The following is a 19,738-nucleotide window of genomic DNA, read 5'->3' as shown; positions in this document are numbered from 1 at the left end:
TAGATGAGTATAAACAAGCCATCTTTTTACGTTTACCCATTAAAATCAAATAGTGTTCTACTAATCTTCAGCTCCATTTTGAGATGGTAAGATATGTTTCAAGTTGGCCAGGTAGATGTTGTTCAGGTGCTCTTCCATCTTGAAATGAGAGTAAATCATCATGACAGATAAATATCACAATTGTCACTAGTCAGTGAGTGAAAATCACCTTGGTACTAGAAGCAGTCAAAACTAATGATAGTTTTCTAATGGATGCAGGCAATTGTCGACACAGTGGACAATCTTCTGAGACCTGAAGCTTTGGAATCTTGGAAACACATGAATTCTTCTGAACAAGCGCACACAGCAACGATGTTACTCGATACATTGGAAGAAGGTGCCTTTGTCCTGGCTGACAATCTTGTAGAACCAACCAGGGTCTCAATGCCCACAGAAAATATTGGTAAGTGAATATATTGTCAGCTTTAATTTTGATTTAGAAGGTACATGTTTAAGAGAATGATGCTTCCCTTCTGAATCTGTTTTTTCCCAGAGCCAAACTTCTCTTTTGTCAAATTACAATTTATTGATCACACTTCATAAAATTAATGCAGAAGCCAAAATCTCTCTGTATCTTTTAAAAGTTGGTTTTATGTAGGTTTTTTTTTTCGAACTGAAAAATCATTAAAGAAGTTTAGAGTACTTAAATGCCAGAATATGGATTGCGTAAGTAATGAAAGTGCTTGCTGTGGAACTGGGGAAAACGCTTTCCCATTTTATATAACATGTTCCTAATGAATTTAAATTACTTTCTGGAATGTATCCTCCCGGTCAAATATTTTAGGCACACAGAATTTGAGCCAAATGTTTATACTAAACACAACTGCCTTCAGGTGAAAATGTGGTCAACAAACTACATCTCCCATAATGCAGAATATACATGCTTCATAGATTGCAAAATAGCTGCAGATAGTTTCGAAGCACAATTTAGCATTTAAATGCTGGCCGTGAGAGGTAGGAATTCACTTTTGATGATATTTGAAAAACTCAGTAAGTACAGTAAAATTATATTAATATAGGCTTGAATGATTTAGAATTGTTGGTTATTCAGAGAGGGTGAACTCAGATGACGTTTATAATATCTTAGTAAAGCAAAAAAGTTTCCCAAACATAAACATAAACAAACAAACAAACAAACAACAAAAGGGAACACAGACTATTCCTTCCACCAAGAATGCATTGGTGCAATAGATACTGGAAAAAACTACGTGGGATCCCATATCTTATTGCCTAATTGTACCTGCCTAAATCATGGGACTTCATATTTTAAAATGCAGAAAATAAAGGTGTATAAATCAGATTATGATAATTGCATTTAAAGTCAAAGGGTTAAGTTTATTTTAAATAACTGAATTTTTAGAAAGAAATAAAGTGTTATTAAAACCATATGTTTTTGTGTACTCTGAGCTTTGGGAATGATAAAGAACTCAGTAACCTCAAATTAGATGAAACGAGGCGACAGTATGTAAATTGGCCTGCCGTGATCTGGGATAGCGGTCATAAGGAAAATGGTACTCTGCCACAGCCTTAGTAGTAATACAGAATGAATAAAGCTCTCTGTTTTGTCCAAAACTTTCATTATTTTTGGTTAATTTATTTGCTAGCCCAGTAAGATTCCTAAGATATACATTGAACAATTCTTCTCAAATTTTTCCAGTGATATACCTGTAAGGATAAAAAAGTGTGAAGTTGATCATCTTAGAGGATGCATCGTAGAAAGTATTATTTGAAGTGGCACGTTTGACCTACATTTGTTTTCAAAATCTAATGGCTATTAAAAAAAAACACCACCTGAAATTTCCCTTTTATACCCTTTCCAGGTATGCAGAAATATTTGATGGGCCAGGCTGATATGCTGTGCTCCCATCAGCTTCATCAGCTTAGCATATATACAGGACACATTGTTAATTAGATATCTGAGATAATTATATGGCAGCTTGAGACCTAGTCTGAAAATGTAAATGTCCAGGAATATTTTTTTTCTAATACCTGTTTTCAAGAGTTCTGAAGTATTACACTTCATGCTGGTTTCTTTTCTTTTCTTTTTTTAAATTTTTACCTGAAAAAAGACAGGGCACCTGGCTGGCTCAGTCAGTAGAGCATGTGACTCTTGATCTTGGGGTTGTGAGTTTGAGCCCCATGTTGGGTGTAGAGATTACTTTAAAAACTAAAAAAACTGAAAAAAAAAATCTTAAAAAAAATAACAAAGACATTGTTGGTGAAGTTTGTTATAGAATGTAGTACACATGTACTTTTGATTTCTAAAATACAAACAATTTGGTGGCAAATACCATCCATGATTTAGTATGAGGAAAGCATTTACCTTTTTCCTGGGACTTGTTCTCTTTTTAGACATGAGGACTAAAATAGCCCATTATTCCTTTATGTCCTCACTTTCCCAAAGCTCTTAACTAAATTTAGGGCATGGCTACAATATCTTCGGTATTAAGACAATTTGATTTGACTCCTTAGCGATTTCTCCTTGAATCCTTAGTTTAACTTTATTGTGTGATTTACCCTTATAATACATGACCTCATAAAAATTGTATAATTATATCTCATATAATTATATTTGATTATAGCTTTTTAAAGTCAATTTGGAGGTATAATTTCTATATAATACAAGCAGTGGTTTTAAGTGTACAGTTGGTGAGTTTTGACAAATGCACACCCATGGGACCAACATCACCTCAGAAGGGCCCTTGATTCTCTTGCAGTAGATCTCCTCATACCCCCAGCCCCCAGTGATCGCTGGTCTCTTTTCTGTCACTAATTTAGCTTTGCCTTTTCTGGATCTTTAGTTGAATGGCATCATGCCGTATGTACTCTTTTTGATCTTGCATTTTTTACACAGAACAATGTTTTTGAGATTCATCTGTGTTGGTAAGAGCATCAATAATGCAGTCTTTCATTTTCCTTGCTGAGTAGCATTCCATTATAAGGAAACACCACTAATTGTGTATTTATTCACTTGTTAGGCATTTACGTTGTTTCTACTTTTCGGCTGTTACTGATAAACCTGCCATTTTCCCACGTGTTTATACTGTTTCATACTCCTAAGTGCTATGAGACTTCCAGTCACTCCACATCCTCACGAACATTTAGGATTGTCAATCCTTTTGATTTTAGCCATATGAATAGTTTGTAGTATCATCTCATATTGGTTCTGTTTTGCATTTGTGTAATTGCTAAGTTACTTATTACTGATAGCTGTTCAACTCTTACATGCTTATGGACCATTTCATGTATCTTTTTGTGAAGTGTCCATATATTTTGCCTATTTTTTTTTATGAAATTTATTGACAAATTGGTTTCCATACAACACCCAGTGCTCATCCCAAAAGGTGCCCTCCTCAATACCCATCACCCACCCTCTCCTCCCTCCCACCCCCCATCAACCCTCAGTTTGTTCTCAGTTTTTAACAGTCTCTTATGCTTTGGCTCTTTCCCATTCTAACCTCTTTTTTTTTTTTTTTTCCTTCCCCTCCCCCATGGGTTCCTGTTAAGTTTCTCAGGATCCACATAAGAGTGAAACCATATGGTATCTGTCTTTCTCTGTATGGCTTATTTCACTTAGCATCACACTCTCCAGTTCCATCCACGTTGCTACAAAAGGCCATATTTCATTTTTTCTCATTGCCACGTAATACTCCATTGTGTATATAAACCACAATTTCTTTATCCATTCATCAGTTGATGGACATTTAGGCTCTTTCCATAATTTGGCTATTGTTGAGAGTGCTGCTATGAACATTGGGGTACAAGTGGCCCTATGCATTAATACTCCTGTATCCCTTGGATAAATTCCTAGCAGTGCTATTGCTGGGTCATAGGGTAGGTCTATTTTTAATTTTCTGAGGAACCTCCACACTGCTTTCCAGAGTGGCTGCACCAATTTGCATTCCCACCAACAGTGCAAGAGGGTTCCCGTTTCTCCACATCCTCTCCAGCATCTATAGTCTCCTGATTTGTTCATTTTGGCCACTCTGACTGGCGTGAGGTGATACCTGAGTGTGGTTTTGATTTGTATTTCCCTGATAAGGAGCGACGCTGAACATCTTTTCATGTGCCTGTTGGCCATCCGGATGTCTTCTTTAGAGAAGTGTCTATTCATGTTTTCTGCCCATTTCTTCACTGGGTTATTTGTTTTTCGGGTGTGGAGTTTGGTGAGCTCTTTATAGATTTTGGATACTAGCCCTTTGTCCGATATGTCATTTGCGAATATCTTTTCCCATTTCGTTGGTTGCCTTTTAGTTTTGTTGGTTGTTTCCTTTGCTGTGCAGAAGCTTTTTATCTTCATAAGGTCCCAGTAATTCACTTTTGCTTTTAATTCCCTTGCCTTTGGGGATGTGTCGAGTAAGAGATTGCTACGGCTGAGGTCAGAGAGGTCTTTTCCTGCTTTCTCCTCTAAGGTTTTGATGGTTTCCTGTCTCACATTCAGGTCCTTTATCCATTTTGAGTTTATTTTTGTGAATGGTGTGAGAAAGTGGTCTAGTTTCAACCTTCTGCATGTTGCTGTCCAGTTCTCCCAGCACCATTTGTTAAAGAGACTGTCTTTTTTCCATTGGATGTTCTTTCCTGCTTTGTCAAAGATGAGTTGGCCATACGTTTGTGGGTCTAGTTCTGGGGTTTCTATTCTATTCCATTGGTCTGTGTGTCTGTTTTTGTGCCATATTTTGCCTATTTTTAATTGGATTGTTTGTCTTCTTAATAATGAGTTATAAAGATTCCTTATGTATCTATTATTCAAGTCTTTTGCTGGTTATAGATACAGTGAATATTTTCCCTCAGTATGTGATTTTCTTAATAATATCTTGAGAGGAGCAGAATTTTTTCATGTTGACAAAAAAATCACCCATCTTCGACTTCTAGTTAACCCTATTTCACTTATTACTCTCACCAGTGTATTTTAAAGCAAATTTTAACATCATATTATTATTACTTTCAATACTTTAAAATGTATCCTATGCATTAAAAACACAGTGCCATTGTCATACTTTTAAAAATTAACATAAACAGGTTCGAAAGATAACAAAAGTATGTTTAAATTTACTTGATTTTGCGGAGTCACCTGGCTCAGTTGGTTAAACATCCGATTTTGGCTTAGGTCCCAATCTCATGATTCATGGGTTTTGAGCCCCGCAGAGGGCTCTCTGCTGTCAGCGCAGAGCCGACCTCGGATCCTCCGGCCTCCTCTCTCTCTGCCCCTCCCCTCCTGGCTCTCTCTTTCAAAAATAAATAAACATTTAAAAAGTAAAAAACTAATTTATGTGGTTTTTGTAAATTTGTTAATGCTTAATTTGTTTTGACCAGGATACAAACAAGTCCCTGTGGTACATTTGATACATTGCTTGAGTCATTTCTCCCTACATCTTTTCTTTAAACCTTTTTCCTTTTTTTGAAGAAGTTGAGCAGATGATTTGTACTATGAAATTTCCCACATTCTTGATTTGGCTTATTTCTTCCCACTATATCATTTTACATAATTGATATGTACTAATAATTGGATCTAGAGGCTTGATGAGTTCGGGTTTATTTGTTAATTTGTTTTCTCCAAGAACCTTTCCATTGCATCCTGCAAAGAGGCACATGTTAGGTTGTCTTTCTTTGAGATCTTATGACTGATTAGGTGGTTTGGGTATTATCAGCCTAATCCATCCATTATAAAATTCCCTATCATTTATTTTCCCAGTGGGCTTAGCAGCCAACATGGCTGTCAATTTAGGCTTATTTATATTGTAGTAACAAAAACCCCAAAGTCAACAGCAGCTCTCAACAGCAAAGATTTATACTCCTTCAAGCCACGTCACCATTGAGGCTTGGTTTTGGCCCTGCCAAAGTCGGCACCGTGTTGTTTGTACCCTGGGATCCAGGCTTACGGAACCTAGAATGTTGCTGGTCTCCCGGCATCGGCCACAGTTTTTCCTGTACGTTCTCTTTTCTTCCCCTTTCTTCTCATTGGAGCTACTGCTTGGTAATGAATTTGGAAACCACAAAGACAGAAAAATATATTAAAATCCTGTCTACACCATTGGTTGTGAGTGAGACTGTCCAGTGAATGAAGTGTACTGGCTGTCAGGAAACCTGTTGAACAAGGCATATGTTATTCCAAGCACACAGAATATATAGATTAAGAGAATATCAGAACTGTCTGTATTCTAGTCACCCAACTGAGCCACACCTGAGTATTGCACCATCTTCGCTTCACATTTTGGGGGACCTAGTTATTGGTAACATATAAATCCCTTGGATCCCCTCCTTCTTGATCAGATGAGTGTAACCACCATTCTTAATTTGTTTGCTGGCGTTAGTAATTTTTTTTTCTAATTTTGCTCTCCAAGTATGTACGTTCAATAGTTGCTTTTTTGTGTTTTTAACATTAATGATTTTACACTGTAGATGTAGTTGTATAATTTTGCCTTGCCATTATAGTTTTCATATTTATGCACGTTGATATGTGCATCTCTGGTTTCTTCGTCCAATCTAACAATACACCACAATGATTTGAGTGCCAATGATCGATATTTTAGTGGCCTGTGCTTTTTGGCTGATAATAAGGAAAACCGTGAAGGTTTTTGTATATCTTCATGCTCATATGTATGTGCCTTCCTAGACATATATGGACACACACCTAGAAATAGAATTTTTGAGTGATGGAGCAGGCCCATCTCCTTTATTAAATACCGCCAAGTTGCTTTCTAATATTGTTTACCAGTTTACATTCTCACCTTTAATACTATTGTTCTTCATCAATCTCTTTGATACACTTCATTATTGACATAAGTGTTATTCTAATGGGTTTGAATGGACCACATTATTGTTTTAATTTGCAGTTCTCAGATTACTTAATGTCTTTATTGGGTATTTTAGTTTTCTCTCCTGTGAATTTGTTGTCCACAGGTTTTGCCTATACATTTATTTTTCTGTAGCTAATGTATTCTGGACACTGATTCTTTGTAGACTATATAGTTTGAAAACATTCCTAGCATCCCTTCTCTTTTTTACTTTGCTTATGATATCTTTTATTTTACAGGATAATGAAGTCAGATTTATCAGTGTGTTCTTCTAGGGTAGGACTTTTTGTGTCTTAAGAAATACTTTAATTGGGGCACCTGGGTGGATCGGTCAGTTAAGGATCACTCTTGATTTCAGCTTAGGTCATGAACTCACGTGTTAGGCTCTGCACTGACAGCCTGGAGCCCGCTTGGGATTCTCTCTCTTTGCCCCTTCTCTGCTTGTGCTCTCTCTCTCTCTCTCTCTCTCTCTCTCTCTCTCTCTCTGTGTGTGTGTGTGTGTGTGTGTGTGTGTGTGTGTGTGTGTGTCTCTGTCTCTCTCCCAAAATAAATAAATGAACTAAGAAAAAAAAAAACTTTCATTTTTGGTGTCCTCAAAAATTTTCCCTGCTATGTAGTTATACTTGTAACTTTATAAATGATCTTATACTTTAGAAATGACAAAATTGTGCCTTTTTTTTACAATTATGTTCTAATCCAGCTGAAAATTATTTTTGTTGATGATATGAGGGAAGAAACTAATTTGGTTTTTGTTTTCTGTTGCCTTTTTTTTGATAATATAGATAATGTGTTGTTTCAGTACTTTTAGTTCATAATTCATTTTTTTCCCCAGTGGTTTGTAATGATATCTGTCATTTCTATGCATGTTAGAAGTGTGTTATACATTGCTCCTTTTGTTTTTGTTTCAATACTGCTAATGTCTGATAAGTTCTTTAAATTCTGCTCCGTGAGGAATTACTGTAGCTGCTCTTGGCATGTCTTTTCTATGTGAATTTTAAAGTCAGTTGTCAAATTCCACAAACTCAGAAAATGTTATTGGACTTTTCATTAGAATTAGGCTGATTTTGTAAATTGATTTTGAAAGAAGTGTCACGGTTCTATTTACTTGTTGAGGTCTCCCAAATAAGACCTTGTATATATACATTCTCCATTTTTTGTTAGTTCTTCTAATAAAGTTCTGCATTTTTTCCATTAATATCTTGCATTTTTAAAATCAGTTTTATTCTTAGATAACTTACACTATTTGTTTTTATTTTAAATAGTATCTTGGGACCCCTGGGTGGCTCAGTTGGTTAAGCGTCTCACTCTTGATTTAGGCTCAGGTGATGATCTCATGGTTCCTCAGATTGAGCCCCATGTCAGGCTCCACACTGACAGGACAGAACCTGCTTAGGATTCTCTCTCTCTGTCTCTCTCTCTTTCTCTCTCTCTCTCTCTCTCTCCCCGTCTTTCTCTCTCTCTCTCTCTCCCTCCCCTCCCCTCTCCCTCAGTCACTCCCATCCCCCCTCAAAATAAATAAATAAATTTTAAAAATAGTACCTTTTTAAAAATTGCATATTGTAATTGTTTATTGTTTGTTGTACAGGATCACATTTGATTTGCTGACTGCACCCTTGCTAAATTCTTTTACTTCCAATCATATATAGAGTCTCTCTTAAAATTACTGTGCTGTTAATTATATTTTCTGTAAATAATAACATTTTGCTTTTTTCTTAAGCTCTATAACATTTTTCTTGAATTACTGCATTAGGTAGGTCTTTTAGTACAATGTTAATAAATAAAACTAATAGGAATCATCCTGACTTTAAAAAGAATGTTTCTTGAGTTTTTCATCAATCTTTGCATGTCCGTTTGGAAAGATAAGCTTTATCTGATAACAAAACCTTTATCTTGGCAAAGATTTTTCTCTTTTATTCTTACTCTTCTGTAAAGTTTTTTTTTTTTTAATAATTTAATGGGTATTGAAGTTTGTTGAATTATTTTGGCTAATAATTTTTTTCATCTTTAATTTCTTAATTTGGTGAATTACTTTAATGTATTTTGCAATGCCCTTTTGAGTTAAACTCAGTCTGTTCAGGATATTATACTTAAAATATATGTATGATTTATTAAATATTTTTGCATCCTGTTAATAAGTGAGAACATTCTATGATTTCTTTCCCTGTGCTGTTTTATGCATCAAGATTATATAAGTCTCGTGAAATGAGTTGAAAAGTATTCTTTTTCTATTTTCTGGAGCAGTTTTTTAAGAATCAGCATACATTTAGCTATCAGTTATTTTTTTAATGGTCATAAATAGAGTTTTTCATTTATTTTAGGCAGTTTTTTTGTTTTTTGGAAGTTTTCCCTTTTATCTGTTTTTAAATTTACTTATTTATTGATACAATTTTACTTATTGATACAAAGTTGATTATTGATTCTCTACAAAGATCTGTATTAATGATCCTTTTAAAATTCAAATTATTAATTTTTTACTATGGACATGATTTTTAAACTTATGTAAATATATGTTGAATTAAAGCTTGAATTAAAGCTTTACTCTACTAAAATTAAAGTAAATATTTGTTGAGTGAAATTAACTCTTTGTACATGTAAGTCTGTATTTGGAACTTTTCATGAGAACTCAAAGGATTTCAGTCTTTCACCCTGTCTTCTGTCTTCTGTAAGAAAAGTTAATAATTGAGAGTCCCTTTCAGCGTAAAAGGAGTGAGGTATACATTAGATGTATATTTTTCCTCTCTTCTTCCCCCCTTCTACCTCCTTTTCACATACATGGAATCTGATATAAAGAGAGGGGATGGATCATCTACCTACCCACCTACTTAATATTTCTAAGCATGGGTCAGTAAAATAAATATTTTTAACCAGCTTCTGCAGCTTATAGAATTCTAAAATCTGTATGACTCTGATTATCAACTTGTAGTTCAGGTGCTTGACATGTAGTCTGATAGCTTACAAAAATCTTCCAATGTTATGATTTCATATTTACTACTAAGTCTATATATACTTTACAGAACAAATTTGTGAAAGATTAAAAAAATAAATTATTATCCAGAGGTAACTGTAATGGTATAAGCCCATATTTGTAAAAAGAAAGGGGGTAGGTGAATTAATCATATCTCTGTGTGTGTATGTGTGTGTGTGTGAACACACACACACATATTTGTCTAGGTATAGAAATCGCTATGCAAGAATATACACCATTAGAGTGAAATTCAGAGAAAAATGTATGGACTCTATTGAATTATTAAGAGTATCTGTTACTTTTTAAAATCTAATGGATGAAACTAATGAATTTTGTATATAATCCCTCTCATTTCATCAGTAAAATGACATATTCTAATTATTAATATAAAAAAGTTGACTTTAGTAGAACCAATAATGCTTTTCCATTCTTTTAAAAACTTAAATGAATATTGATATAAAGTATTGCAATCTTTATTGGAATTACAGTAGACAGTGTTTATGTTATGACTATTATATTTTTGAAACAAAGTTAAACAACATTGGTCTTGTTGATTAGGTAAATGTTCTTAGTGTTCTATATCAGCCTGTTCCCTTTCCATAAATTTTTGAATGTAGGAATAAAGTACAGTGGTTGGTAAACTTTTACTATAAAGGCCCGAATAGTTAGCCTAGGCAACTAAACTACATGGTCTAAGTTACAAATACTTAACTGACATTGTAGAAACTGAGCAGCTATAGACAGTAGGTAAATGAGCAAACAGGGATGCATTCTCATAAAACTTTATTTACAAAAAGAGGTGGCAGGCCAGATTTGGCATACAGGGCATAACTGTTAAGTTATGGCATACATAACTTAAAAATGTAAAGGTTATTAGTTACTAATGAGAATTAATGGGAAGGTTTAAAATAATGCCAGAACATTTTCTCATAAATATGCTGTGCTGGTCTCACTATGTTCAGAAATTAGAGAAAACCAAGTATTGCAAAATTGAGCTATATAATCTTATTATGTATGAAAATATCATATACATAGAAATAGATGTATACAGGCAATAAAGGCAATCAGATTTATACTTCATATCTCATTTTACCATTGTCATGGAATGTGCCTTGAAAAGTTATTTAATGTACGGAACAAAAAAAAAACACTTTGAAATATTTTTGTTTATTTTAATGGTATAAATGAAATTTTAAAAGTTGTGTGCTTTTAAGTCTTACGCTGTTCCTAGGATAAAAGTCAGGAATTAGTTCATGACAGAAGATACAAAATCATGGGAAAAAAAGTTAAAATGATTATATGAAATGTTTTAGAGTTATCAATAAAGGTTTAACTTAGAGTAATTTAGTTTATGATTTTGTTGAAATTTAACAGTAAAATTTTATAGGCAGGAAAAAAAAGAAGCAGTGGTTTTCCAGGCAATTATCATGTGCCGCTTTGTAGTTTAAAGAATGTCCTTTTTTCCTCCCCTTTATCTTTTGCCTCCTCCAGTTCTGGAAGTGGCAGTGCTCAGTACAGAAGGACAGGTCCAAGACTTTAAATTTCCTCTGGGCATCAAAGGAGCAGGCAGTTCAATCCAACTTTCTGCGAATACTGTCAAACAGAACAGCAGGAACGGTAAGATGGAGCAGAATCTTTTAACAAATGACAGGATTTTTTGTTCATTTAAACCTGTTAATCCCCCAAATGCTGCATATTTAACTCTTAATATAACAATACTACTTATCATTTAAAAGCAGATTTAAAATAATGCCTTCCTCTTTCCCAAGAAATTTAATCCAAATAAAGAGTCCAGAAGGATTCTTCCCTTTCATTCTTATTTGGATGTATCTTTTTTCATTCGTAAGCATATTTCCCGTAAAGGCATACGACTGTTTTTACCTTCCTAGGGCTTGCGAAGTTGGTGTTCATCATTTACCGGAGTTTGGGACAGTTTCTAAGTACAGAGAACGCAACCATAAAACTGGGGGCTGACTTTATTGGTCGGAATAGCACCATTGCAGTGAATTCCCACGTCATTTCAGTTTCAATTAATAAAGAATCCAGCAGAGTATACTTGACAGATCCTGTGCTTTTTACCCTGCCACACATTGATGTAAGTTATATATGCTAATGAAGTTACAGAAAGTTATAAAACCAGTGAGGACGGAAAGCAAAACTTGAAGTGCTGGGGACAGGGAGAAAGGGAATGGGGAGAAGGCAAAGAGGAAAGAAAAGACCTTTCCATTTGAATTTCAAATGTTGGACTAGGTCAGAGACATAAGTTTATTTAAGTCTGTGAACATAAAATTAAATGAGCCTGGTTCAGTGATTATTAGAACTTAAGTGTATTCTTAATGAAAGCTAATTCAGTAATCAACAGGAAAATGTAAATGACTGTAATTTGTTTTAGAATGAAAATTAACTCTTACCTTAGCAGCAGGATAGCCTAGTATTAACTGTTGGGACTCTGCCTTTTTAGCATGGCAGACCTTTTTGTTTGTTTGTCTTCTTTTTGATTTTACTGATCACATGCAACACAATTGTGATCAAGTATTGTGGTGTTTTTAAAAATCTAGACTTGAAGAGAGGTGATTCCTCTGCTGTGCCTTAGAACGAAGTTGGCAGTTAAATCATTATCCTGTGTTGGAAGATTGGCTGCAGAATTTTGGCTTCTGTTACAAGCAGAGTGAATACGTGCCCACAGATAGCCAAGTGATCCCCAGAATTGGCAAAGAAAAATGAATTTGTGCACTGTTCTCTTACATCTGCTGCAGTTAGTTCACTCTTTTAAAAACCTTGACGATGCTGACATGTCACTTAGAATAAAAATGGGCCCCAAATAGATTTTTAAAATACTTGGTCCTTACAGAATTTTCTCAGAACAAATTCAAGGGTCTATTTTTGTCAGAAAAGAAAAAAAAATGATTCCAATGTACCATCAGTATGTAAAATCATAAGATGGAAATTGTAATTGTGGAAAATGGGTCTTTGGTAATTTAGAGTACACTTTAGAGTGTTTCGGACTATAAAACCCCTTTTAAGTTAGATATCTGCCTTGTATAACATAGTCTACAATTTTGCTGATGAAAAACTTTATAGTCCGAAACATGCAAAGTTTAATCTAAATTACCTTTTACACATATTAAACAATTGCTATTGCCATCTTAGAGTGTAAAATCCTAATTTTATCTTGTCATTTTATTTCCCAGCCTGACAATTATTTCAATGCAAACTGCTCCTTCTGGAACTACTCAGAAAGAACTATGATGGGATATTGGTCTACCCAGGGCTGCAAGCTGGTTGACACTAATAAAACTCGTACGACGTGTGCATGCAGCCACCTAACCAATTTTGCAATTCTCATGGCCCACAGGGAAATTGCAGTAAGTATTTGCACTTCTAATTAGTAGCAGAGAAAAACCTCAGAGATTCAAAACAGCTTGGGTAACAGTCCCGTCTTTGGGTGCTTATCGGAACTAAAACTTAGCAAACAAAGTAGTGTGAATTTCTGATTGTCTCTACACTGTCCATATATTTTAGGAGGTCTTGGCCCTATATTTATTGTTACTTCTCAAAATCTGCTTTACAGACTTGTTCTGAGTTTTTCTCCTTTGGGCAGGTGTTCGGCAGAGGCAGTCAGGGATTTAAAAAAGGAGCAGAAGTAGGTCCTACAAAAGAGACTGAGGATTCTAAAATTTAACACACCCTCCCCATCTGGAATGTCTGAATCTCGTTTTACAACTTTGGCTTTAAGTTTTCCTAACAACGTTGCACACTGCAAAACTGCAGATTTTGAAAGGTCAGGATAGCTTCTGGAACGTTTCTTCGTGTTCCTTTCCGTGATTAAGAGAATGATAGCCAGAAGATAAAACATTTTAAGAAATATAGCGTGAAAACTCTCAGGTCTATTGTGTTCTTTGACTCTTAGTATATAAATAAATATAAAAAGTCAAAGGGAAAATGGAAGCTTAAAATTTTTTGTCAGCCAGGACAGTCATTAAGATGCCAATTATTTTTTTTTATCATAACTGAGTATCCTTTATTATAGTATATAAATATTCTTCTGTGTTTATGTAGGTAATTATCTCAGTCATTATTTTGAAATATTGGGCTCTCGCATTATTTTGTACGTAAAATCTTCCACTTTCGTAGGTCATTCTTTGGATATAAAAGTTAATGAGATAATATTGAACTCTGTTATACGATCAAGTTTCCTTTTTAGTTTTGAACCTTGTTTGAATACATAAGAATGTTCACAGAGTTTAGTATTTAAAGATGAGCTATCACATGTGAAAGCTACCTTATCTTTAGTTGATACAATGCAGAAATACTAACGTTTCTCATACTGTTTTTATTTCAGTACAAAGATGGAGTTCACGAATTACTCCTTACCGTCATCACCTGGGTGGGAATTGTCATTTCCCTTGTTTGCCTGGCTATATGCATCTTCACTTTCTGCTTTTTCCGTGGCCTACAGAGTGACCGCAATACTATTCACAAGAACCTTTGTATCAACCTTTTCATTGCGGAATTTATTTTCCTAATAGGCATTGACAAGACGAAATACATGGTAAGCACCCCTTCAGCTTATTGCCCTTGGATCTCTGAAAATTACTATAACAGGTGTGAATCCACACATGATGTCGATATTGATATTTGACCTTGTAAACTTAATATAGTTGACGATGATGATGTTGGAGGGTAATTTGTAACAAATTAAAAGAGAGTGCTGCAATCATTAAGTATTATTACTGTGAGTTAATTCATTTCTTGTATCAAGGCGCAGTAGCATTTTTCTGGGTTGTTATTAAGACATGTGATTTGAATAGAAGAGCTCTAGGGATACTGACGTGAAAAAAATCCTATTTTTACCATTTTCACTTTGCTTATGGAGTCATTCTGACTAGTGATCATTTCTTCGTCTTCTAGCAATTTGTTCATCACCATGAGGTCTCAGTGTCAGTACTTCATAATTAGTTAATGCTTTACCCTCTATCCATCTGCGCTGGGATGAATTTAAGAATGCTTCACATACGATAGGAAAATATCATTAGGAATCACAGCCAGGATATTCATCATTAAAGTGAATTTTTAAATTCTGTTATTGAAAAAAATAGAAGTAATATATTTTATTTAGAACAACTGTTCCAAAGATCTATGGAGCAACTAATCCGTATGTAAAATATTCTGATTTAATAATAGATAATTCTAGAAGAGAAATTAAGGTATGTTTTCTTATCTGCACTTAAATTTCACTAAAAATAGTTATATCTTCCAGTGATGAAATTTCTGGCACACCTGGCCTTATATTCTGTAAGCATTAAACTCTTCAAATTTGGCGTTTAGAACTCATTTCCATTTATTTAAAAAAAATTTTTTTAAAGAAACAGTGGTTTCTTTAACGTTTATTTTAAAGACAGTGAGAACTATCAGTGAATATTGTGTAATTTTGGCGTAGTCTGTATTCATGTGTTCTCTTTTGTGCTTTTTTTTCTTTTCCTTTACAGATTGCTTGTCCAATATTTGCAGGACTACTACACTTTTTCTTTTTGGCCGCTTTTGCTTGGATGTGCCTAGAAGGTGTACAGCTCTACCTAATGTTAGTTGAAGTTTTTGAAAGTGAATATTCAAGGAAGAAATATTATTATGTTGCTGGTTACTTGTTTCCTGCCACAGTGGTTGGGGTTTCAGCTGCTATTGACTATAAGAGCTATGGAACAGAAAAAGCGTAAGTAATTGCAAGCGACCTGAGTGTTTTTCAAGTGAATAATTTTTTAAAGCCTGTTAGCTGTCAGTGAGGGGCCCTGACAGACTAAAATAGCATCTGAAAGCTTTATTGGTAAGAGAATGGGCATGCCGTGCACAAATTACAATCAAGTCTTTTGTAATTTTCTAGGTTCAGAGGATTTGTACTCTAGCGAGGCAGATTCTAAATTATGGACTTTCTTTTTAACACAAAAGATTGACCTGAAACAAATTGAAAAAGTAAATAACTTTTTGGCCTTAGAAAGATATTAAGTAAAAATTCTTCTGAACTTAAAGCATCTGACAGGTTTAACTACTCAGTTTTAACCTAATGCTTCATTAGCTCTCTTTGTGCAGCCGACCCTCTAGCTAACTCTTATTCTGAATTGTGACAGTAGCACATTCCATCCCATATGTTCTACTTTGATAATATTTTATCAGGCAGTTTGAAAGGATTAAAATAAGTCACTGTCTTTCATTTATAAAAAATATAGATATTTATGGAAAATGACAGAAGGTAGACATAGCCATGTTTCTAAGGATTTTATTTGCTAGAGGCATGAATTTGCCTTCCAATTCTGTTTATTTTTTCCTTTGATAAAATTAGTTATATAAAGATTTCTTGGACTAAAGAAAGCTTTTTGACTATACAGATGATGAAAGACAAATAAAAGAAATTCAGTGGGGATTCAATGTTATATGAAAAATGAACCACTAAGTAAAATCTGTCTTAATAAGTTTATGCATCATTTACTCTAATACTAGATGAGTGCTATGCTTTGATTTTTTTTTATCTCGTATTCATCCATTCCCAGTTGAGGTATTATATTTATGCTGTACTGTTTTGAAACAAACATAGCAGCTGAACATTTTATTTTGTCTCTTATGTTCCGTAGGGTTAAGCGCTTTATCTCAGATACAGATCTGATAGGCAAATTTTGAAGATAAGAACTTAAAAATAATGAGACGATTTGGACTATCGAGTTTCAGGTTTTTCTTAGTGAAGTTAGAAATCTTATGAATCAGGGACTGGGTGTTGTGGGGTTTATTCTTCTCCCCATACAAGCATAATAATGTATGCCTTTACCAAATTTAAAAACTGAAATGAAAAACAGTATGTTGAAGTAAATAAATTACTACTGTTTACATCAAAGCCAACTCAGAGTTATTAAAATTATTCTTACCTGTGATAAGTAAATTTTCAAAAGCAAATGTAAAGATAGTTTTTGATAGATTTTTAAAATTCTATTTTTTTTGTAATTTTGAGGATCCATTGAAGCTACTTAATACATACTCTTTTCTTTTCATAATAGTTGCTGGCTTCATGTTGATAACTATTTTATATGGAGTTTCATTGGACCAGTTACCTTCATTATTCTGGTAAGGAGACTCTATTTTCCCTTCATTTTTAGTTTGCTGCTTTAGCAGTGCTATTGAAACAGGGATAATTGCTTTCATTGTTAATTTATCTATGCTTTCAAAGATTTATAAACATATCTAGCCTACAGGGTAAAATTATAAAGTATATTTTAAATGTTATACCATTATTGAGAGTTTATATATTGCTGATTAGTAGTATTTCTGAAAAATCCTCTTTCCTCTAAAAAGTAATTTTTTTAATCTAATTTAGTTTGCTACAGTGTGATGTCATAATCTAAAAAAATTATCTCTATATATAAGCCATGTAAAATTTATCTATATATAAGCCATGTTAAGATCACATGATTTGAGCCTAGTTTAACAATTAGTAAAGAATAACTGAAGTGTATATTTTGTTTTTGAGTAGTGAATTTTTTGCTAAGAGTTTTAGTTCAGGAAGTTATGTCTCCAAAACCTGTAATACTAGCCTTGTACCAAGTTATGTGGCATTTATAAATTAAATGAATGTTTTATGGAATTGAAAGAACATTAGCTTAATATTTATTACATTAATTTCCCCGTAATTTAGTACTTTTAAATAAATATCCATACCCTAAATTCTTGTGGGGGAACAAAAAGCTTTTAAGTTGAGATTAATAAATGAATATTAAATCACTTTTAAACTCATTAGAAATAAAATTATTTTTCTAAGAGTTTAAAATCCCAAATAAAAATATTGGTCTTTAAGAAATATAAAAAAAATAATAAATTTGATACAAGTTTAGTGACATTAAAGTGTTTAACTGCTTATATTACCATTAGTCAAATATTTGAAATATAGTTGAAATAAAAGGATGTAGCTAAAATATTTGGACTTAAAACTTTGAAAAGGAAACATAAACAAGTTTAAATATTGCCTATATCTTTTAAGTACCTATTTTAAGGATTTTTTTCTTCTTTAAAAGAAATGACACAAATGAGCTTATTAGGATATTTCTGTAGTTAACTGGTGTTTCATAAAATTGAGAAAAAATTTTAGTAGTTCAAGGAAACTCAAAACTACTTCAAGTGTATGTACTTTTGTCCTTAAAATGAATTATTTTATACACCATACAAAGCAAAATGAAAATTTGAGGTGAATGCCTGTATGAATCAAACCAGTAAAACATGTTCAAGTGTTCCTAGAAAAGCTGATTTCTCACCAGAATTCTTCAATCCAAATGATTGCCCCATTTTTGTTGTTGGTTTAAGTTAACATAGCCTAAGCCATTCTTAAAATAAATGGTAAACAGCTGACAAGAAGTGGCATGATCCTTAAAGACTTCTCTTTTTTCCCCTGAGCCCTTGGCTAAACATATTGATACTTTGAAAATTGTAGAGACCATTTTAGGGGTATTTGGTCTGTAAAAGTATCATGTGTTCACTTCTGTTGTGCTACAGTTTTGTTTATTTCTATCTAAAAATAAATACTGACTTTAGAGTATTAACTTTGTCACTTGGCCTAAAGACTTTAATGTTCACATATAGTCAGCTTCTAGGAAGAAAATGGGTAAAGCACATTTTATTATATTTCCCACCTACAGTGTGAGCCTACTATTATTTATTAGCCTTGTTGTCATTATTACCCTGTACCAAATAATTTAGGTTGAAATGTGAAGGGCTTTTGGGAATAGTGTTCCCAACTTAAAAACAAAAACACAGCAGTTAGCTGTTTTGACACTACAGATCCTAGGAGTGATTCTCCTGTAACTGCTTTGCCCTCTAATTATCCCAACACAGAGAGACAGATGATATAGAAGGGTAAAACATCTTGCATGTGACCTAAATTGAAATATGATATGATAGGATTGTACAGCACATTTGTTGAATATTAATATATTTATATTACCTATATCCTGATGATAAAGGATATTTAAAAGTCAATTCAGACACAAATCTTAATAATACAAGTTATATCGTATACTACCCTTTGAAGGAGTACTCTTACAACAAAAATTACTTATCAATATTCCTGGAAAGTATAGTTTTGCATTTCCAACTTTTCTGAATTGAAGCCATTTAATTTAGTAGTATTAAATAAGTGTACATTTTTAATAATGTTCTATGAAGAAAAATAACATGCTATGGAAGATAAAACTCCTTGCTTCTGTATTTCTATAGACTGTCTTGCCTACAGGCACTAGAGTTATTATATCTATGAGAAAAGTGCTTGTAAGTAATGAGCAGTGGGAAACCATTAGTATGCCTGAAATGGTTTAATGAAAGCTTGGATCATGACACGTCAGGAGCTGTTCTTATCATTTGGACAGCTCCATCTGCATCGTTAATAATTAATTCAGTTCAGTAAGAGTTCAGCTCACACACTCATTTAGAAGTCTTCTTCAGAGAACACCTCTCCGGCTGCTAGTCCCAGGGAGAAATAGGTTTCTGCTTGGCTAACAGCAAAGATCTGGAGATACAAGTGCAGTTTTAGAGTTGCATTTGCCAGGTAGCAAAAGCTCCAGGGAGGACAAAAAGGGTCAGAACATGTGCAGTTCAGTTAGGTTACTTCAGAGTGGTGTTTCTGTTCTTCTGTCTTATCATATCCATGTCAGCACTGCAAGCTGTGGAATGAATTTTAAGCTGCTAAGCCTAGACGGATGTGATTCAATTGAGCAGGCTGACGACTGTAAAACAAACTGTGGGCTCCTATAACCGGTGGTACCTTATTCTTTTTCTAAACTTCTTTGTACCTTTGTGTCATCCATATGGGTGATGATTAGCTACGCCTATCATTAAGTGGAGAACTTTATCAACAAATTATACTAGCAGATTATTTATACAATAATTTATGAAATTATTGTTTACAGATAGG

At 33.8% G+C, this 19,738-nt stretch overlaps 1 protein-coding gene across 12 annotated transcripts in view; it reads left to right on the top strand.

Moving 5' to 3' along the window:
• The window catches only part of ADGRL2 (adhesion G protein-coupled receptor L2), a 190,614-nt gene that overhangs the window by 153,561 nt on the left and 17,315 nt on the right, over positions 1 to 19,738 (top strand). For all 12 annotated transcript variants that reach the window (XM_047870865.1, XM_047870864.1, XM_047870868.1 and 9 more), the window contains 7 exons: positions 259 to 442; positions 11,290 to 11,415; positions 11,688 to 11,893; positions 12,990 to 13,163; positions 14,141 to 14,350; positions 15,288 to 15,508; positions 16,839 to 16,905. In XM_047870865.1, coding sequence (XP_047726821.1) covers positions 259 to 442; positions 11,290 to 11,415; positions 11,688 to 11,893; positions 12,990 to 13,163; positions 14,141 to 14,350; positions 15,288 to 15,508; positions 16,839 to 16,905 — 1,188 coding nt within the window. The remainder of the gene's footprint in view (positions 1 to 258; positions 443 to 11,289; positions 11,416 to 11,687; positions 11,894 to 12,989; positions 13,164 to 14,140; positions 14,351 to 15,287; positions 15,509 to 16,838; positions 16,906 to 19,738) is intronic.

The sequence above is a fragment of the Prionailurus viverrinus genome, chromosome C1 (genome assembly GCF_022837055.1).
Source record: "Prionailurus viverrinus isolate Anna chromosome C1, UM_Priviv_1.0, whole genome shotgun sequence".
Lineage (NCBI taxonomy): Eukaryota > Metazoa > Chordata > Mammalia > Carnivora > Felidae > Prionailurus > Prionailurus viverrinus.
Note: the sequence above shows the minus strand (reverse complement) of the source record. Positions and strands in the feature narration are given on the sequence as shown.